Source organism: Corvus hawaiiensis, chromosome 3 (assembly GCF_020740725.1).
Source record: "Corvus hawaiiensis isolate bCorHaw1 chromosome 3, bCorHaw1.pri.cur, whole genome shotgun sequence".
NCBI classification, from domain to species: Eukaryota; Metazoa; Chordata; class Aves; order Passeriformes; family Corvidae; genus Corvus; species Corvus hawaiiensis.
In genome coordinates, this window is record NC_063215.1 from 92,345,311 (window position 1) to 92,367,919 (window position 22,609).

At 36.9% G+C, this 22,609-nt stretch overlaps 1 protein-coding gene across 8 annotated transcripts in view; it reads right to left on the reverse strand.

Moving 5' to 3' along the window:
* Nucleotides 1-22,609, reverse strand: part of PLEKHH2 (pleckstrin homology, MyTH4 and FERM domain containing H2) — a 55,100-nt gene that overhangs the window by 4,143 nt on the left and 28,348 nt on the right. For 7 of the 8 annotated variants that reach the window (XM_048296449.1, XM_048296448.1, XM_048296446.1 and 4 more), the window contains 19 exons: nt 22,216-22,360; nt 19,938-20,074; nt 18,737-18,847; nt 18,392-18,478; nt 17,711-17,869; nt 17,372-17,452; nt 15,025-15,204; nt 14,122-14,230; nt 13,907-14,019; nt 11,598-11,777; nt 10,616-10,713; nt 9,966-10,143; nt 8,148-8,303; nt 6,671-6,768; nt 6,150-6,291; nt 5,272-5,417; nt 3,574-3,703; nt 2,594-2,680; nt 778-915 (listed from right to left, as the gene is read on the reverse strand). In XM_048296449.1, the coding sequence (XP_048152406.1) occupies nt 778-915; nt 2,594-2,680; nt 3,574-3,703; nt 5,272-5,417; nt 6,150-6,291; nt 6,671-6,768; nt 8,148-8,303; nt 9,966-10,143; nt 10,616-10,713; nt 11,598-11,777; nt 13,907-14,019; nt 14,122-14,230; nt 15,025-15,204; nt 17,372-17,452; nt 17,711-17,869; nt 18,392-18,478; nt 18,737-18,847; nt 19,938-20,074; nt 22,216-22,360 (2,475 nt within the window). The remainder of the gene's footprint in view (nt 1-777; nt 916-2,593; nt 2,681-3,573; nt 3,704-5,271; nt 5,418-6,149; nt 6,292-6,670; nt 6,769-8,147; nt 8,304-9,965; nt 10,144-10,615; nt 10,714-11,597; nt 11,778-13,906; nt 14,020-14,121; nt 14,231-15,024; nt 15,205-17,371; nt 17,453-17,710; nt 17,870-18,391; nt 18,479-18,736; nt 18,848-19,937; nt 20,075-22,215; nt 22,361-22,609) is intronic. The other variant, XM_048296450.1, reaches the window with a different exon arrangement.

The following is a 22,609-nucleotide window of genomic DNA, read 5'->3' on the forward strand; positions in this document are numbered from 1 at the left end:
TGTGAATGCCCCATCATTGGAAGTGTTCAAGGCCAGCTTGGATGAAGTTTTGAGCAACCTCATCTAGTGGAAGGTGTCCCTGTCCAGGGCAGGGGGGTCAAAGCTAGGTGATCTTTAAGGTCCTTGCCAACCCAAACCCTTCTGTGATACTGTAAGGGAACAATCTAATGGAAACTTCAACACATGTATTTTACTGTGCTTGTGTGTATGAAGAATCATGTTTTGACTCATATGTGCAATTTTGTATTGTTTCTTAAATTGTTCTGACAAACAGCAAAACCTCTGTTTCTTAAAAGAAATAATCAGTCTTACCAGTGAAGGAGAAAACCTAGATTTAAAAAGAATTTTTTTTAAACCAAAGGGAAAAATATCGTAAGATTTTTAAGAAGTGACTGATCTTTCAGTTCTTGTGTTCTACAATTTCCCTGTAGATCCCAAATGTACTTAAAAAAAATTATCTCTGGTGCTGATTAGGCAAACAGACTAAGTTTTAGGTACTGCATGTAATTTCTGTCCCTAACAGCCTTCTTTGTCCTTCTAAGAAAAATTTGGAATGTTATATAGACAGGGACATGAAAAGAACAGAAACACATCAGTACTGTCACAGTTAGCTCTAACATTAGTAATTATTTGCTCTCTAAAATCATCTGGCAAAAGTCAGTAATCTGGCAGGCTGGGATTAAAGAAGGTGTTTCATCTTTCACATCTGTTGGGGATTACCCACTAGAGATAGCACAAAAGCAGATGGTGGGAAACTGTTTCAGGTAATATACCAACCTTTGGTTTTGTCATGGCAAAAAGGTGTTTTTCAGTTGATTTGTCCTTTGTCTGAGCATTATTAACAACCAGCATAAAATCATCTTGATAGCCTCCGAAAGTCATCAGGCTCTTATATGTGTATGTAACTGTTAATCGCTGAAAAAAGGAAAATCCCAGAACAAAACACAAAGCTATTAAGCAGGACAATGCAAGAAAACCAGATTATGACAAATTCTTCTTTTAAAAATATAATTACACGTGTATTTTTCAATGGAGGTAGTGTCTTATGAAACTTGAAATTAATCGTGAATTTTGGGATAGCTTCATTTAGACCTTCATGATGAGGAACTTTCACTGTAGATGATAACTCTTCTAAGTGTGATCTCTGTTTCTATTCCAAACTAATTAGATGAAAGATGTAAGATTTCAACTCAAGCGTGTAATTCCATTTACCCAAATCTTGACTAACTTTGAGAGAAGTTAATCTTACTAATTCCATTTGAAATTGAAGCAGCGTCTAAATAAATTAAATGTCAGGGTATGAGACATCTGAAGGAATTTAACTCCAGGTATTCTTTTTGTGCAGTGTTGTGTTTTGCAAACAGGCAAATTAAATTCTGTTCTCTTTTTTTCACATCTCTGATGAAACATAAATGCTCTTCAAGGCTCCTCAGCTTTCCATGCCTCAGTTCTTACTGTTCAGTGTTTAACACCACAATAGTGGCCTTCAAGTTAAGATCAGCATTTAATTATTGTTACACCTCCTATTAATTTGCTGCAGATGTTTGCATTTAAAATTCATCATCAGACAACATTTGTACAATAACTTAGTGCCCTTCCTTAGTAAACCTCTTTTTGCCCCAGTTTTGAAATAGTATTATTTCTACCCCTTGCAACATCATTTCTGATACCCGTGGATCCTTCCTACAGAAAAATCCCAATGTTCCCTGGAAACTGAGCATTCCTTGAATGTAAAGTAAGGCCTGCCAGTACTTAACCTGGCAATGCCCTACAGAAATGCCGTAGCTCCAGGAGAGCTCTCTGCAGTCTGATGCAGGTACATTTTGCTTGTTCCCTGAGAGCTGCTGTTTGCTCTCCTCATGCTTTGTTTTATTATTTCTTTAACTGCAAAGAAATGTAATGAAAAGGCCCATATCAGCACAATTATAAAGCTGAGATTTTAATTTTCTGATATTCAATATTAGCACTTGCTAATAGCAGCATGCCATTCTTTTTCTTTGCAGGATATAAATGAAAGCAGGGATCTTCTCAGGCACTGCTTTTTACACTGATTACGAGTCGTTTTCTGTGAAAACTTGTATTGCAAATCAAGAAAAATCTGAGCCTAAAATGACATAATTAAATAACACTGGGTTATATTACCTACTATTAAACAAAAATAATACAATGAAAATAACAATCTTTTAAAGTAACTGCTCTTTACAGAGTGTATGTATTATGAATAATACTGGAAAATTAAGTCTCCAGGAAAAGAAAATTAATGTTATTGTAATAACATTACAATAACTATGGATTTCCTGACATCTGAATGATTAAAACATTAACATTTCATTAAATGATATAAAAACTGTATCTGATAAACAAAAATAAATTCAGTGCAAAGAAGTCATTACTTGCTTCTATTATTAGTGCTACTGTAACGATGATAACATTAAAGCATTTTAAAAGGAATGAATTTTTGCTTTAAGAGAAGGACTAGATAACTTAGCATGGAAGGCTAATGCCCTCTTTTAGGTAGTATGGTGGTGAATCTCCCCATATAATTAGTACTAAAATATATCTTGACCAAACTTAAAACAGCAATTTCACTTACCATGGAGCTGTAATCCAAGATGCTTATGCCATCTTCATGGACAGCAAACCATATGAAGGACCTCTCAACTGAGGCTGTTTCTAGAGGCTACGAAGAGAAATGTTTTTTAGTTACTACTTCAAAATGAGAAAATATGTGAATAATTATTAATTCTCAGCTATTATAGACCTCTCTCCATCCACAGTTCTCACTTCAGTTCTCTCTCAGTGTAAATTTCAGTAAAAGAATTGAAATACCTGCCCAAAGCCATATAGGTGGCCAGTGGCAGAACGATGAACTAAACCTAATACACTTGAAACCTACCCTGATGCTTAGTCTAATAAAATATATAGTCTCATTAATAAAATAGTCAGGTGTCTTGAAGTTTGTCTACTAGCTCATATATCTAAATACACAAAGAACAGAGGGCTGACAAGCGATTTTATATATAGATAGATATATATATATATGTATGTATACACACACATGCAGGGATTACCTAATAAAACTGAAGGCATGAGGTGACAGTTCTGCTTAACAGAGCTGTTATTTGAATCAAAGGAATTAAGATACCAGTGGTTAAGAGAAATTGAGAGAGGCCAGCACAGAAGGGAGTGCTCTAAATACCATTAACCACAATTAGTGCTTCTGCAAGGTTCAGCTTCCACAGCCAGTTAATGTTACCTTTTCAATGTTCTAGTAGTTATCAGGTAAAAGAGGCTAAACCTAAAAGGCTATCTCAAACTAAGATATAAGGAAATGGAAATATAGATTAATAATGTAAAACAAGCAGTAAGTGTATTGGAAAGTTACTATTATGATACACTTAGTACTATGGCTATTATATTTCACAAGTGTATGACTTTAAAAAGTTAATAATTCGACAGGAGATTCAATCAGCTCATGTATTACATAGTTATTTTCAACAAAAAAGTAGTACTATTTGCAAATTTCTATTTAAACCCCCCATCCCCCCAGTCAAACTAATTAAAATGTCTTACTTTTGCTGCAAACAGTTTAGCCCCAAAGAAAGGCCATTTCCTGGCCACGGTGAGATAAATGCGCACGCAGTCTGCGGCACTGTGCCCACGGAGAGCCATCCATCTCGTCGACAGTCGCTGGCAAAGCTGTCTGTTGAAATGAAGGATGGAATTTACTTATTGAAGGGAATTCCAATGTTTGCCCACAGCAAGTTTAATGAGCAACAGTTTAATGAGAATGCATTTCTTAAAACGATAATTTCAGTTAATACAATGACTAGCATTGATACAGTATTAAATAAATCCAAAATCACATTGAGTATTTTAATGCACATAAAAATGATGAAGTATCTTCTAATTTCCACAACGTTATGATTAAATATTGCTGTAGCAGTTACAGCATAAAGGCAGAAAGTCTGGGGCAGCTTTTAACGTGTCTCTACAGAGAATCGATCTACCTTTATCAGTACTCAACAGCTATGTCAGTTGTCATTCCAAAAATCCATGCAGCTTAGCACATATCGTTACCTGTGGCTGGTAGGAGGTTTGGAAGACATGGCTTAGCACTATTCCCTTTTAGTGTGTCTGGGCACTGCTACCCAAAAGGCTGCTCCTGATGCTCAGTGTGTTCACATTGGGGCTTTTTTTCTCGTTCCTTTTGTGAGTTTGTGGCTCCTTGGTGAGCTGGTTCAATACTAGGGAAAAATTAATCCTCAAAAAAACCCCAGTCCAGAATACCTTTCTAGGACACTGAACTGCAGGGATGACTTACCCAGCAGCCATAAGGTTATTAGATGTAGCCCAAGAAGAGGGAGGGCTAATGTGTATTAAAGGGAGATCCATCACTTGCAGCTTTGGTCTTACTGTTTATGAAGTCAAACTGCACCCTAAGCAAAAAAAATACAGGCAACAGGGCAGGCATAGAGTGATTCTTCCCCTGCCACAGATCTCCAGCTCTGACAGCTGGTAGTGTAAGGACTACTTAAACATTTCAACAGGTGTTTCACTTTTCCTCCATGAGTTAATCTAATCTGAGACCTTCTATGATTTGTTCTTTGAAATTAATTGCTTAAGTTTGAATGCCCCATTGTCTTCTGAGTATGTAATAGTGTTACTATGTGTATATAATAATAGCTTTGAATTTTCTCAGCCCTGTACTGAAGGACATTTCTGTGATGTTTGCTGGACTTCAAAACTGCTGTATCATTGACTTTGGATAATTTATTACACTGGTCTGCTCGTTTTCATGTCAGTAGGTGTTGCTTTAAATGCCTGGCAGGTTATTAATTTTAAATTAAGTGGTACCTTATTAGTAAGTCCACTAAGTTACACATTGCAAATTTGATTTGCTGCCAGAGATTGCACACTAGAATAACAAACAGACCATGTCCTCACATCCTGTACTTCAGTAACTCTTTAGTCTGTGCACAGACCTAGTTTAGATTTGCTGAATAAGAAAAATAAGAATTTCAAAATCACTGGGTTTTGTAACACTATGTCATAACTGCTACAGCTTTTGCTGGAATGGGTCATTAATGATGGTCCTTTGTTTAGATTAGAAACATGCAGAGGAAGTGGGTTCTTTGGATTAGTGAGAAAATGAGTTTCAAACACAGGTTTAGGCAAACACAGCACAACAGTATGTTGTTCCCAATGACAATTTAAAACTTGTTTCACTCCTAGATCTTTAGTGAATACGAATCAAAAAGCCCATCTCACCTTAACTGTTCCTCTGAACAACCCTGCTTGTATCTCTTAGGGTAGAATCTCTCCAAGACTTGCTTTAGTGTTTGGTTGGACTTGGATTGGGAAGTGACTTGCCCTGCTGGAGTTGAGAAAGGCCGTTCAAAATCTCCAATTTCTACCTAAGGGGAAGTCCATGAAGAAGGTTTTTGTTACTCCAGAGTAATTTTCTAGCTCGGTATTATGGACTGTCTTTTAATCTGTCTTATCAAGTATAAATGAAACCAAATTTGTCAATTAATGTGTACTTTTCACTGATAAAAAAGTCACACAAGTGATTTTCTCTTTCTTACTTTCAACCATGGAAAAAAGTTAAATATCAAACAGAACTTGTACAAACATAATATTACTTCTGCTCTTAGATTGCTAAATCTCCAGCTGACACAATCAGTTTACATTTATTAAATAACAACATCAAATAACGTTCTCAGAACCCTTCATTTGAGCTTTTAATTTTTTAAAAATAAAGCAGATCTTATCAAGACCATGTTTAGTAAAGGAGTCTTAGACTTTCACTGAACAGCTGTTACTTTGGAGAATTAACTTGCAGAAATCATGGAAGGAATAGTGAAAGAAGAAATGGTACATGATTTCATGATCTTTAATGCAAGAGGGCCTGGCTGTGTAAGATGGAAAGCACATTTAGCCATACTGATGCCAGCAGCAGCGTATGCTGTAAAGCATTTCCACTCCAGTCCAGAGCTGCCTTACACAAGGATTCCAGCCCAGTCTGTTTCCTGCACACTGATATGTAAAAGGTGGAGGTCAATTGAGTGTCAAGCAATCCTGGATCAGTTTGTTTAAGATTTTCTCCTGAAAAACTGCTGTGTGAGTCATTCATGCATAAAGATTACCTGAGCTAAAAGGGCTGTCAATTCCATTGCTAATTCTTTGTTTACAGGGAAAAGTCCATTGACTATTTGATCATTTGTCTGATACACTAGCAGCAGCTTCTCTCTGTCTGTCTCCCCATGAACTTGAACTGAAAAATAAAGCCTACAGAAAAGACAGAAAGTTATTAAATAAAGAAGATAGGGAAATGCATTAGCCCTGAGGATTAGCAGTATCTCCTCTGAATGTGACATGTTTATTTCAGTGTCAAAACACATTAGCAGAGCAACACTTGTACTTGAACCAGTGAGTAAATATTTAATGTCAGTCTTCTGACTTCAGTGGGGTTTTTTTGCAGCCCTGCTCACCTCTTAAGAATGGAAAAAAAAGTAACTATATTAAAAAAAAAATCCTCCGGTTATATGTCCATGTACTATTTTTGTTGCAAGCTTCAAGTCAGCCAGTGTTTCTCAGATGAAGAAACTGCAGAAACTAAAAAACTAATTGTGGGACAAGGCAGAGATATTATACTTGCTAAACAAACCTGTTTTTGTAAGTAAGGCGGACAGTCCTTGTGCCTTCACATTTCCCAGGGTGTTGTTCTTTGGAGGCTTGCTCCCATTTTGAGATAATGTCACAGATCTAGAAGGAAAGCAATACAAAACTGATTTGGCATGTCTTCCTATGTGAAAACACCTCTGAATAGAGGTCAACTTATTTTGATATCCTCTACCTACCATCTATTAGAAACATACAGAGCTTGAATTTTTAAACTCACTGAAGTATAACTTTACTTGCATTTCTTAGTCAAAGTGTTTAATTATTAACATTTTTGGTTTTTGTTTATCCTGCAACACATGCACTACCTCTGAAAATGAGCCGTAACATGGAAAGGCCAGGTACTTGATTTAGCAGCTGCCAGTGAACGTGTAATAATAGAGTAAGTTGTTATATAATTAATCAAATGCCTTTGATCTCTGCCTTCTCCTTCTGCTGCATGCCCAAGTTTTCCAGGTCCTTTCTAGTAACTGCTATAAAGTTGGCATGAAGTTTGTTATAAAATGCACCAAAAGAGGTTCACAACAAGCTGTGTAGGTGGGCAGATGGGGAGGAGGTGGAACAGAGATCCTATGACCCCAGCTGGGCTTCATGTCACCATTCCTTCATAAAAGAGCTTTCCTGGAAGAAGTAATATGAGTAGTTTCTAAAGCTACAGTTACCTAGAAAACAAGTACATCTTTTATAAATTTTGCTCTCCATATGGTAATTTTTCTGCTTGTGGTGACACTGCTTGTTTATCACTAAGGCCAGGTTGTACTATACCTTGTAACTCAAAGTGCAGCTGTGAACATTGGTCAAAGGGTGCAAAAAGCTACTTGGTAGAAGTACAAAAAATTAATTATTCATTAGTTGCTAAAAGATTTGAAAAATATCTAATATTTTACTAAAGCACAGATTATATTGCATTTTGTCACTCTTTACTGCAAAGAATTTAATTCTAGCAATAGAGGGAGCTAAAATTCAGAATTCAGAACAAAGGCAAGCCAAAAACTGGAATTTCTTAAACTGAACCCTGAACCTTTAAATCGTTCTGTATTTAGAGAGGGAACCTTTTTTTTTTAATTTCCTAGGATGTCCATGCCAGAATCAATGACTTCTTGGACCTCACATGGCCATCTTCTGGAGCTATATCAAAAATGTTGACTGAAATCTCTAAATCCACGTTTGACTCTAATTGCTTTTTAGTTTCAAAGAACTGTAACAGCTTACTTTTTCTTTTTCAACCCAGCTGTTACTTTTCTGAATAATATGCGTCTCTTGGAGAAAGCTTTTAACTACAGTTCACTGAATGAATTTCAGCAATTGAAAAAGTGATTTTTTTAAAAAAATCTTTCACATTAAGAAAAAAAGACAGTTTTCAGCCTGAAAAATGTTTTCCTTCACATTGTCTGAAGAGAGCTCTGTCAAGTGAAAATACTTTGGTTTTTAATATGCAGAGCTCGTTAAAGACTTCTGTTTACCTTGATGTTTCCTTGAAGACAGTGCTCTATATCCTTGCCAGAGGGATCATCAGAAAACAGTGCAAATCCTGACTGAGCTGGTTTCCTCATCCCTGTATCTTGGTTCAGGGTGTTCAGAAATTCCTCTACTGTGGTAGAAGCATCAAACCCAACAACCTAAAAAAGCAGCCAAAATGTATTTTGCTATCAACTCATACCCGTTCCTCCCTTAAACTTAAGATTTTGAAATATAATACCTCTAGAATAACGGTGGGACTATAAGACCCATTCCATCCATTACTGTAATTGGAAATTAAAAATTGCCATAAAGATCCTGGAAAAGATTTCCACATGGGAAGTCAGTTTAGTGGAATCAGTTTCCTTGCACTTGCTACACTTGGAATTCTATTACAGAATTTATAGGACAGATAGCAGTCTAGTATCTGAGTTTTTGTGACAAATACCACTTGAAAAGTGAAGATTATAATTTCCTGCACCTTCCAATATAGTGGAGAAGCAAATGAGATCAATTAATCATTTTTCATCATGTGCAGCTTCAGAGGGATATCAGATGGCAGATCTACACTGGCAGATCCAAAATATTTTATGAATGTTGCTTTCTCACTGTTACATAGGTCAGTAATTTGTATAATCTTCTAAATTTTACTTCCCCAAGTCTGAACTTCTGTCTGCTGCCACTGGCATTGAAGCATTTTACCATGAGATGGCAAATGGCTTCTTTACAGATACCAGTGGCTGATGTTCACTTAAATCTGTATTGAGGGGGTTTTTTGTGTATTTGACATGTTGAAAATGTTTTGGTAAAAAAAAAAGTCTTGAAAATGGATCTTGAACTTCTGTTTGGTACTTTTCAGTGGCTGGCATTGAAATAAAAATCTGATGAATCTAGCTCAGACATTAATACAAGAGTTTTTAGTACCACTATAATTGCTTATTTGCTGATCCCATTAAAATAATTTATGTATTTAATTACAATTTTCTTAGCCCCAGGATAGAACCATAGAATTTTGGGCAGTAAATAACTAATGAGCAGTTACTCATTTTCTTCTCCAAACTTCAATTTTCAAACCCTTTAGGATGATTTAAAAGATGTTGGTTTTTTTTCTGTTTTACTGGGCAAGCAGTAAGCAATTAAGAAACTTAGATGTGAAAAAATGCAGAGTTTTTCTGTGCCCTGAAATGAAAAATTTATTTGATATAGCTTTGATTTCATATAAAAAGTTGCTTTCTGTCTAGGAATACTATGAATTGTTAAAAGTCTTTTCAGCCATCTCTCACAGCTGGAAACACAAACCAGGATGTGAAGCAGCATGCTTGGAAGCCCATGGAATGTTTCCTACAGGCTTTAACTAATGACGTCCCAAAAGAATTAAGAACGGAGTCGTGTTTGTTCTGTAACAAATATGGTTCTCCTTCAGGACTGATAATAGGAGTTACAGCTGTGCTTCCAGACCTTCAGTGAGATATTTAACTTCCAAGATGTCTGATGAAAGGAAGTGGAATTTAATGCTTTTCCTTTTCCTTCAGTCTAATTCATTCATCTGGTGGTTAGGTTAAATAAGAAAGAGAGTTTGGGCATTTTTCACTCTTAAGAGGTTTTACTTTTTTCTTTCTCTTTAAAGATTTTCCCCCAAACCTTTACTCTTAGTTGATCAAATCAGATCACAAGTACTTTGTGCCTGCCATTGCTGGCACTGGCACAGGATGAAACTTGAGCCATGTTTACCTTTACCATTCTCTCTCTGATGTACTGCTTCATGTATGTGCTGACAGCAGGGGATTGTGAGAACTCAGATTTGGTGGCCTGCTTGACATTACCTGATATATACCATTCATGAAGTGAACTGGAATACTGAAGGGCAGTGAATGGTGGTAGGGATTTCTCAGAAGAGTGGAAAGGATTTCCATTCTGGAAGGTCTGGCTTCTCGGTCTCCATTCTGCTGGGTACGTTCTACACAGCGCTGGCAATATATTGCATATTTCCCAAATTCAGTCCTGTGGCAAAAAGAGAAATAAGGCACTTCCTGGGGACTGATTGAAAGGGTAGTAAACTGTGAGTGAATATTTCTAGAGAGGCCAGATGGGAGGAGCACTCAGATTTCACTCTCTGAGATTTCCAACAAATTTTTTTGCACGTGGAATTAGGAAGATAATTAGTCTACTGAGACCAGCAGAACTGTGCCAAAGATGAACATGGCTCAGGGTGTGTTGTGTAACTGCCATATTTTGGTTTTCACAGTTTTGCAACATACACTCACAGTATGCACTGCAAAATATTTTTTTTAAAAAAATTACAACTTTCCCAAGTGATGCACAGCAGTAACATGTACTACATTGTAGTAGCAATTCTACTCGAATTAATTAAAAAAATATATGTCAAAAGATCTGATATATTACAGGAAAGATTGAAAACGAAGGTACTTCAGAAAGACCAGCTGACTGGCTGGGTAATAATATTCAGGCACACCTGGAATCTGCATTCTTCTTTAGGTGAAGTTTAAGAAGCCAAAGGAATGGGTGCTGGGGCAGAAAGAGTCCAACGCAGAGGGCCAAGAGCTGCAAGCCCTGAACAAAAGGAATACATTCACTGTTTTAAACATCCTACAACATAAAACTTCTTGCTGTGGCTGCTGGCCAGCAGTGCAGCTTACTGTGCCAAGTTGAGACTGCTGAAATAGGAATGAAACAAACAAAACACAGAGAAAAAGCTGAGTGAATAAGCACAGCACCTCATTGAAAGGCCCCAATGCTCTCTGTCTATTTACCTGTGTACAGCAAGTTTCTTTTGGGTCTGGAAGTGGGAAAGCAGCTCAGTTTGTATAAAAAGCAGTTAATACAAAGGAAAAAAAAATTAAGGCTGCAAGGCCAAGCACTGTGAAATGAGGAGCCTGTTCAATTTTAATTCATATTTGGATACCAGTGAATAGCTGGCAGTGGACAAAGGGAAGAATTTAAAGTATGTATTTATAATATAGCATGCAGGGTACATGCAGAACAGCATGGCGCACAAGAGGTGACATCTGTCAGAAGTCCTGAGCCTTATCTGAGATTCCATTACATGGCACCACAGTTTTTCTTCACACTCATGCTACTGAGTCATCTGCCATGTGGTTTAGCCCACCAAGCTTCCTGAGGCAGCACCTCTCTTAGGAAAGAAGCAGTAAAAAAGAACTAGGTTTCATACATTCTTACTTGACACTTGATTTGAAGACAGCCCATTTTATGTCCACCCTTTACAAACAGCATGGGCAGAGATACACTCTACCACCAGGTACACATACTTTGTTGGAGGATAGCATCAACTGTTTCAGGAAGACACAGCAGCAGTTAACTGGATCTTAACTAAGCAGATGCTACAGAAGAGAAGAGCCTCTTTACCATCCTAAACATTCTTTGCAGTTCCTTCATTGCTGCTGAAATCGATACCATTAAAATAAATACTGGGTTACCTGTATTGGTCCTGCCTGGTTTTGTGGATGTCGACGTCTGGTCTGTTTAATAAGTTGGCAACAGATCTCATTTTGAAGTTCAGGATGTGTGAGGCAGATCTGCAAAGCACTTTGGGCCAAAGATACATGGTAATCAATGGCAGGAGAGTCAACTGCAGCATTTATAAACAACTGGCAGGTCTAGATATAAAATAATAAGCAAGTGAGTTTATATACAACAAATATTTAAGATGTTCAGTATATCAAAGGTGTACTTTAATTGAAATAACAATTAGTAAGTTTACCAGTTTAGGAAAACCATTTTGCTGGTTCTGCAAAATGGGGTGAAAAGGGGCCAGAATGGATGAAAAGCTATACAGAGAGACGAGATAAAACACCTCCTACAATCCATGCTTTTCACTCTGTACCTAATGGAACTGTAACAGGAGTTGGAACAAATAGGCAGGTTTAAGGACAGGCTGAACACAGCTCACCCCTCTACAGGACCTGGAAAATCAAAGTCTACAGCTCTCAGTGCCAGACAATGTAAAATGCTTCTGTAAGTAGTGAGCACAACACGGCAGCATATACACAGAAAAAAAATCCATAACTCAGAGACATGGATTTGCATCTTGGCTTTCCAGGGTATTTTTATTGTGGGTTAAGTATGACCTTTCCTATACCCAGTACTGTCTCAGGAAATCCAGATGTTACGCATTTGTTGTGCTGTGTTAGAAGAAAGCATATGTATCACTTGTTGCATTACCTGTGTACAACAGTTGAATTTTTAAGGAATATAAGCAAAAACACAAGAACTAGATGGAAGCCCAATCTATTTCTAGTCTATTTTTATCAGCAATGGAATAACTGAATCATGACTTGATCTGTTTCTAAATAAATTCCCTACCTGACTTCTAAGCTGATTTATACGAAGTTTCAATAAAGGTCATACAAGTAATCTTTTATTTATTTACTTCAGGCAAGTGTCTGTGATTTGAATTAGGTCTGAAAAGTGATTTCCAAGTAGATGTAAATTTGTTTTTATCAAAGAAGTACATTTCCTTGTAAATTTTCTTGCTGCAAGATTGCAGAAAATAAGATGGATGTACTTCTTTGAAGTGCTTCAAACATTCCAGAGAAACAAGCTGGAAAGTTTGCCTCTAAGTGGCCGTGACTGAACATACAGTGCTTGTCTTGAATTCCTCTCTAGATCTGAACCACAACATCAAAATTCTCCAGATAGCTGATGCTTCAGGGAATTTGTTCTTTAGACTTGTGCAAGTTTTGTAGAGAAAGTTAATTTATCCAAGCTCCATGCCTTCCAACCTGTAATTTATTTCATAATGTACAGACAAAGAAACAGCAAAATTTTATTTTTGTCTCTGAAATAGACTTTATAGCCTGGAAGAAGGTTCATGGCATTGCAGCGTACTCCCTCTCATAGGCATCAACTACCTATCTGGCCCTCAACTGGGAAAGCTGTGAGGCAGACAGAATTTCTCAAGAAACTAGCTGTGGCTCAGCGGTTATGAACCAGTATGTGTCATAAAGCATTTTTACTACACTGGGACATATATATATATATATATATATATATATATATATATATATGTATTTTTAAAGATCTGGGAGAATCTTTAAAAGTGAACTCAAAAAACTCTTGTGAAATACTTTTAGTAATTTTGCTATGGAATATTTTCTCCATTTATATTACTGAATAATTGGTCTTTTAAGAATAGCTACTTCATATGAAAATATTTTCTTTTTATTAAAAAGAGAAGTTTGAAATAATCCATGACTTCCTTAAACTTAAAATTTACTTTCTTTGTCTTCTGATTTTTAAAATGTCTCCCAGATGATTTAAATGTATCTACAACAAAACTTTTGCCTACTATTTTTTTCCTGAATGTAATTGAAAAAATAGTATTTCAGATACAGTTTTCTGAATGCAGAGATCTGTCTATGCTGTTAGATTTTTTGGAGCTATGAACTTCAACGTAAAGTTATTATCACTCATGAGGGCCATGGATTTTTCTACTAACTTGCACTTCATCACTAACTTGTCAAATAAGAAGGAACAACAAAAGTTGAAGCCTAAACAGCTCCCTCACATCTCAAGGTCATCTTTACACTGGAAGTGATAGTCTTTGGTGACGTAATATGAGCACATTTTGCTGCTGTCCATTAGTTACCACTACTAAAGATAAATATAAACTTATCTTTTCTTTTTTCTTATCTGTTGAATATCTCTAGTAAGCCAACTAATAGCCATTCTTTAGCTAAGAGTTACAATAGTCAGTTAATAAAAAAGGCATCTGCTATGGTTTTACCTTAAATAATTTAATTGCTTCAGTTTGCAAGGCTTCTGATGGCAGTGTTGTAAGAGGGGAAGTAATTCCTTCTTTGCTGTGGCAAAGAGTAGGATGTCTCCAAATCTGAGAAGCTAAACAGATAAAATATATACATTTTGCAATTTATTCAGTTCATGAGTACATTTCGTAAATAAGCATCAGAAGATGAGTATGTGAAGTGAGAATAAACTTACTGGCATCACCTTCCACATTTAATAATTTGCCAAGAAGTTGTTCAAACTCAGATCCAACATTTACATTGGTACTTCCAGCTGCAACTGTCAGATGATAAAGCCACGTGTCCTAAAGCAGAAAAACATAGCAGCTCACTCGTTCCATGCTGGAAGGAGCTGCTTCATCAGGATTTTGCTCTCAACTTGAAACCCCACCATGCACTCCTTTTGAAGCCCAAAGGAGTTTGCCTTTGGTTGAATTAACACGTATTCATGGTCTCTAGGTTACAAATATTAAGCAAGAAAGATTGGACAAGGCTCTCTTCAAAAGTTTTTACCCTCAGAAATCATGTCTGATTATCAGGACATTCTTCCTTTCCTCTTCCAAAAGCTTACATAAGCAGTTTTTTATCTCTGCCAGATCCTGCTAACCTGGGGATAAGGCCAGAAAGCAAAATGAGGTCTACAAGATTAATTGAGAACAATGAAGCAACAATAATAAAAATGGTTTTAACCCCACCTCTCATTGCTCCTTTACTACAGTAGGGCATGTCTTTGCAATGTTAATCTTGTCAGTGAAATGGATACCAGTGCCCCGTAACCTCTGAGGAAGGTCAGCTACAGCTCTGTCTACAAGTTAGGGTATGCGAGCAAAATTCTCATTACAGCATGTAAGATATTCTGCACCATCTACTTACGTAGGCAAGCCTGCACATTTTTGTCGTTTTTAACAAGGATTACCTATGCTAGCACTGATTTGCAGACAAACTGATTGATGGTAATACAGCAGGACCTTCTCCTATTATATCAAAATACAAGCCAGGTGACTTGTAGTCCTCCTTGTCCTCCTGAAGAAATATTTGTATCACAGCACCATACTCATAGATGTGTTACTGAAACTCAATAACAATATCCATTTATTACCTTCTCATGTTTAGATCCTATAAGAAGGTAAGTGGGTCCTTGGTCTTTGGGGTGGATAACAACAGTGTAATGGGTTGATAATAAACTGCGTCCACTGGCTTCATAATCTTCATCAGAATCACAGGATCTATCAACTTCTTCAACCTTTGCCTCAAAAAGCTTGATTTGACCAAGAGGAAACTAGAAGGAAACATCAAAAGTGGTGAGAGGGGTAATGTTTGTTTCAGGGCACACTGATTTTATACTACATACTATTATATTTATTATTATACACAATTTTTTCTTATTCTGCAAATAGAAATTAAAGCATGAACTGCCATCCATACCCATTTGTATTTGTTCATTTTCAGTCCTGCCAAGGAATGTCAGATAAGCCAGATGTTGCAGAGAGCAAAAGGAGAATGATATGTGCCAAAGTCTGAAAATGAGATTTTCAAATATGCTTTTCCAGGTCTGCCTCTATACATAGCTAATGCAATAAATGTATGTTAGGGTGAGACAAGTCATTCTTCAGAGTTCCCAAACCTGGTTCCAATCAAAAATTTCCTGTGTCAAGCACAGAACTTTAATTATGATCTTGTTATTTTAGAGGACAGTAATGTATTGTTGATGTATCTGATTTGTTTGTACTCTAAACTCAAAAAGTTAATTTTTTGTATGATTGACCTAGGTGGTTTCTTTCTCCAGTCTGAGAGATCACAGAGCTTCAGTGTTGAGATGTTTATGTAGTTAGCACCATTTATCAGGAAATATTTTATCTAAAAAAGCCATTCAGGAGGAAATTTTCACAGAAGTAATTATTTCATAGCCATTATCAACAGGAAGCCACAACAAACATAAATACTGAGATCTCTTCTCAACTGGGTGACAGGACTGACAGAGGCTGACTGGCTACTCTACACAAAGCTCCCTCCTTTCCCACAGCGCCACTGGTAAGGATTAAAGAATGAGGTGGTGATTCATATTTTCTGTAGTGCTTCTGAGGCATTCAACTTTTTGAGTAAGATAAGATTCTGAGAATCAAAAGATGTCGTTTCACATATAAGTAGTCGAATTTGATTTATTCACCCAAGTTTAACTAAAACACAGTTGGCTGACTTTTAAATTTAAATTCCATTTTGAAAGGATGTCAATTAAATGGACTCTATTATTGTATTAACCACTGCAGATTGTGTAATTTATTTCTGCGCAGACACCATCAGCTACAGAAAACATGATTTTAATTAGCGTATTGTTGAACATTAGAAATAAAGTAGCTTTGGAAAACTTCTCATACATATTCTGCTTACAAAAGCAAAATTCTCATTCTGTTACAAGTTAGCACATTAGTTTCAATTTTACTTTAAAAGGGCACCTAAACTTCTTCCAAATGTGAGGAAAATATTCACAAGAATCCAGCAAAATTCTTAACTAAAGAGCATGCTAAAATACCAAAATCTTCAGTGGTAAAATTGGGTAAATTCAGATATGTTAAACATAGAGATTTTTCCCCAGGAGAAATTGTACATTAATTTTAATGTCTCTGTAGGATGAGCTAGAGATGAATACTCTACTCAGTTGATTTCCAAACCCTGTTTTATATTGTTTTTAGGAGCAATAAAAATAAAATGTTTTGATGGATGGTTACTGCTATCTTATTCATATAGTTCTAGAAATGGGTTTTAGTTGATGTTTAAAACTGCTATAAAAGGAAAGGACAACAAAGGGAATAACTGGCTCTATACAAAAGCTATGAGTTACTGGCTCCAGTGTGATTATCTTCTTAAAACAGAAGTACAAATATGAGAATTTCTGTGGATTTTTTTTATAATGGATCAGTGGACTGTTCCAAAATCTTATTTCTGACCTGCCTCCATTAAGAAGATGTTCCTCAATGACAAAATACAATGCCTTGGGAGCAAAGGGACAGGTGAAAATCATGTCTAGGAAGTGTCCTAGCTCTTGCAGCACTGTACAGGTACAGTGACATACCAAAGAACAGGATTTGGAAGTCAACTGAGGGAGAGAAAGAACATTTAAATTCTTGAAACTTGGAGTCACTGCCCACTGCAAGAGACATTAGAAAGGGTCTGCTTCCAGAACTACATGACAGCTGAGTCTTTTCTGATGCCTGTCAGAAAGGGACACCTGAACTCTCAGCAAATCTGTGTCTCCCTTCAGCTAGGGATAAGATGCACAATATGTCCTGTAGAAAGAGACCAATGGGTGTGGTCTGGATTGCTGGCTATTAGATAGAATCTTCCAAGTTGACAATCTGTGTATAATACCAAGGCCAACTGTACCTTAATAGAGCTGTAGGTTACTGTTTAAAGTCTACATGCACTGAAGAAACAAGTAAGGGACCTACCTTGTCTTCTTGATTACGGAAGTAATACAGAATTTTTCCAACTAGGGTACACCAAACCCTTTTGGAATATCCATGTTTCACCTGTAATTACAGAACATTAGGAACAATGACAGCCAGAGAAATACAGACTATTTTCACCATCTCTGAACTTTGGTGATATTGGGAATGCATGCCTCGGTTCAAATTCCTATCCCCATTACTAGACATAAAATTAAAACTGTGTAATTCTATTAAGGGCATAAGAATCTCATCTAAGGGCTCATCTGAAGCACAGTAAGGCCAGTGTTAACCTAAACAGTGTTGGAATAAAGCAGACTGGGGGAAGAAGTGTTTTCCTACCTTTGTAAGTAATCCTTTCATGGTTGGCTTGATTTCGGACTGTACGAAGAGTGGGCTGGCAGCCTGTATTTTAAGAACATTCTGCAGTACTTTGATCCATTCCTCCAAGATGTTGGGGGAATCAGCAGTCAGGTAGTATGTTCGTTTCTCTGTGGTCAGCTGTGTAGTAACAAAGAGTCTTTAGCTTCAAGAACTTGACACATTCGACCTCACAGTGTGGGATTTGTAACATACACCACCCAATGTAGCTTCACAACTTCAGGGAATTTATTTTCTCCAAAGTACCTTTTATTAATGAAACATTCCATGACCAGGCAGAGCAGATAGACCCTTTCTAAGTCTTTATCTGAAAAGTTCCAGGATGGCAAGTTGAGAAAACTCAATTCTCCTTTCAGACAAATGAATTCTGTCAACCCCAGTGGTTGACCCCCAGACTGCTCTCTTTATTTCTATCCCATATGTGACGATCTAACCTTCATGGCAATACAAACAAGACTCCATGTAGGCCTTTTTATATTTTTTGTCACTGAAACAATTCTCTGGTTTCAAATGAAAGGCACTGATTATTTAATTCCAAGTCCACACTTGGACTTCCAGTGCAACAGGGACTGGAACAAAGGGTTGGCTTTGGGGATGGAGGGAATGCTGAAACTTTCAGCAATAGAAGAGAAAAGCAGGCACCTGAATTGTTTGTTTTCCATCACCTCTTTCAATGTGGCTGGATGCATTTAGCTCAATTTGATCTTGAGGCTTTCGAATGACATCACTCTGTAGGGAAAGAACGGGAGAAGAATATTTTAAATCTACCAACAAATAGCAATAAATTATTATAGGACTAATTTAAACATTAATCTTGATAAATACTTTCTAGTTAGACATTGTGTACCTTGTAAACCTCTTGAGGAAGTGAGTACTGAATCACTCTAACAGCTCAGAAACCAGCAGTGCATTTTTTTTCCTTCTAGCAGCCTTAGATTCTCAGTAAACAATCGAATATAAAACAGCAGGTAAGTTACATGTACTTACTGGAGATTTGTAGTACAGCAATTCACCTCCTTTAAGTACAAACCACCGTCGTTTCCAGGTCTTTACTTTACCACCCATTTTTAACAGATATCCAGATTTTTCCAAAGGTTCCTGGTTGTTTAGAAGTTAGATAAAAAGTGGTTAGATACACATAGATACATAGATACACATACCTCTCCCCCTCAGAAATATATATAAATGCACACAGAGAGAGATATTAATGACTTAAAAGCATGCTAAATAATAATTACAGTATTTGATGAGACTTTTAATCCAAGGACAAAGATTTACAAGCATCAATTAAGACAAATGTCATGCACATGGGATTACTAATGAATATCCCTACTTACTGTTATAGTACATGAAGGAGAGTAAGTGCCCTGAACTATACAAAAGAATGAAGAATGTGATGATTTCTGATTTTACTTTCTAGTTGTTTATATTAAACAAGGAACAGAATGAATAAAGAATAAATACATATTTTTTCCCAACTCCAGATCCTAACCTGGAGACCAGATATAAAGCACTAATTCTGGGCTCCTCACAGACAAACTTCTAGTGTGTACATCTGCGGAATAGAGTTCACAGTTTTTCTCTGTGAAGAAAGCTTAAAATAATCTTCATCAGCAGGTAGTCAATCCACTTGTATGTTACGACACTAACTACTAACACAAGCCATTAAAAAGCTCCTGGAGACTGACCAATACCTTGTAATGGTTTGGTTTCTTTGACCTGTCTTCACATGTTACTCTACTTTATATTTCTTTGATGTTTTCCCAGTATGAAGAAAGTGTAGAAACTTATTACTGCACATAGATTTCTACTGATGACTTCAGCTCCTTATTGGAATGCCCTTCTATGTATCCAAATATTCAAATAATAATTTTAAACTGATTTTAGTATTTCACGTGCAATCTGATACCAGATCTGGTTCCAAGAAAGGAAGTCTCAAGGACTTTGAATTGTGTTCTGGAGTGGTCAACCTATTTTTCTTTCATTATATAGAAAGCTTAGAATTATCTTTCACTTTCCTTCACTAATTATAATCTTACATGGCTAATGTTGGTATATTTTGCTGTTTGTACTCATAAGGCAGTCTGCGAGTCAGCAAGACTGAATGAAAAGATTTGGTAGCAGTCTTTGAACATAAATATACACACAGCACCTCAGGTGCACTTCTTCACAGAACTTCAGTACTCACATTTTTTCCATTATCACTAGATGAGGACGAGGTTTTAGGAACTTTCTGCTCTGGTTCTGAATAGTCTGTATCTACTGAATATGCATCTGGGGGAATAGCATAGTCACTTTCAGAGGTCACAGAAGACAGAGAAGCACCTGTGGTAAAAGAAAGAGAGTTCTTTACATACGTATTTTTGTTATATTAGAAACAACTGAGATCAGAATAGCCATGCAGTAAGAACATCTGAATAGAATCTCCAGGCAGACATTCCATCAGGAACCAAGGATTTTTTAAAATATCAGCTCACTGAACTACTAGCACAGTGCAAGTTCTCATTTTATTCATAATTACACAGTTAAAGTCCCTTGTAAACGGAACAACAAAAAAATGTCTTATGTATATTATCACCCTCTGTTACTTTACCACAGCTTTTTTAAGGAGGGAGTTAGTGCCATGAATCATACTCATTGTCTAGAAAAAGCCCCCAGGATCTTTAATTAAATTAAGCAACCTTCCCCCTGCACTTTCTCTCACTCACTGTAGCATCTGGATTTCTCATGCAACTGCTTGCATACTAAGAAGTCATACTCAGCATCTGCTTTGTGTTGAAGCTGTAGGTGACTGTGTTTTGCAATTAGTGTGAATTTGTATACTGAGGTTTTCTAAAAGTTTGAATTTCATATTTCAGGGGGTTTTAGGAGTTTATTAGCTTTAATCCTGAAAAAAAATGCACCCTGCTTTCAATTCTAGTGAATCAGTAATAAAATCTCAAACTCCTCCCTCTTTCATTATAGAAATATTTTCATGCACGTAAATGTGTCCTTTTGTAAGGACTAGTGTTCAACTCTGCAAGGTTATACTCTCCAAAACTGAAATGAAAAGGCCTTTTTTCCTTTGTTTCAATAATTTCCCAACTTATTTGCCAATTTTATTCTTAAAAAAGGCTTTTCTCATTTATTGCTTTGGTAAGCCACCAAGGCTTTCAGAGTGGGTTCTTCTCTTCTCATGGTGGGTCTTTAATAACAAATTTGCAGCGAGCTAATCATGCTTCTGGTGAAATGTGTGACTGCCTAGATTTTTAAACAATGTGATCTCAACAAAGACATGTACATATGTGTTTTGTGGTTAAGAAAGGTTTCCACACACAAAACAGTGCAAGGACTATTTTATGGGAAGAAAGCACAAGCAAAAGGAATGGTTCCATTTTACAGACGCAGATAGAAATTGCAGGTGAAACCAGCTTTTAAATTACCCAGTTTAGCTTTCCTGTTGTGTAAGCACATAACATGAGATGTGTCTGAAGCCGTGGCACTGGTTTTTGCTCAGCAGGATGGAGCTGCTGGGAAGCAGGATCTATGGGGCCCTTTTCACACTAATGTGGCAAAACTACATCACTGGAAACTCCAGCTGTGGCTGCCACTGGAAAATGCCAAGTGGGACCAGTGGCTCTGTCAGCTTGCTCCAGAGTCACTGAGCAGAGCTCCTGCTAACTGGGATTTTCACATGTATAATAGAGACAATAATGTTATTTTGCATTTCTAAAGCAAAATATAGTGAAGGATCTTAACACTTGGCCTCACTGGGATCTTGGTCTCTCTTGGTTTACCCAGTGAAGCAATACTTGCAGTTATGTAACACTGATAATGTCACCTAATGAGGAAACACTGTATCTCTCAATACTATGAAACACATTATTTCCATTTTGCAGATGGAAAACACACAATCACCTAGAACTGTGAGATTTTTCTTCCACAAAACACAGGACATTACTGGATGCAAGTGTTTTAACTAAATCTTTGCACAGGACCTTGAGACAATCACTGTAAAAATGAAAGAAGTCTTTTATTGCATAAGGTGACAGAACCAAATAATTTATTGAGGGAACATTTCCACTTGCTTTCTGATCACATGAAATTGTTTTACAAACTTCAATATATGTGTGGGGTTTTTCTGATGGCAGTTTTTTTTCTACTGTTAAAAGTCACAGGAAGTCCTTGGCATGACAGAGTATAGATAGAATGGTGCTTCTTGCTTTAAATGTACAACTCACTTTCCCCACATGACAACAGCTAGCTACAAGGTTAATGCCTTAAAAAGATATCTATAATAACAGCAATAAAAAGAAAGCCATCTATAACAGCCCTTTCTCCTGCTTGAGTAACAGATCTAGGTTTTGAGAGCCTAGATTTTAGATGGCCACACTGTTTAAGAAGAAATCAATTCCTAAGAAGATCATGTAAACTGCCTAGTTTACCAAACATCCCAGAAGTTACTTGTTCTTACGGTTTTTGCCTACCTCGTTTCATAGCCCGAGGACTCCCTGGACCACTTCTGCTTCGAGAATCAGACTCGGAAGTCCTTGAGCTGGAGCGAGAGCTGTCTTCTTCCTCAGATCCCGATGACTCATCTAGAAATGGGCTGTTGCTTATTTGAGTTGCCTTCTGCAGAAATGAACACAACATTTTTGGTACCTTGCAAAAAGGGTATCAGTCATTTCCTTCATACTGTGGCAGGGCTCTGCTGGCTTCATAATACTCAAAGCTGTTCTTGCCTGGGTTGTGAGTTTTGGCACACAAATGTTAACATAAAACCGAATTCCCTCTGCCCTCTGTATACTCAACCACACCCATACTTTAAAACAGAAACCTGAGGTAGCTCAAGGCATGGGTCTTTCCAAATCACAAAAGGCT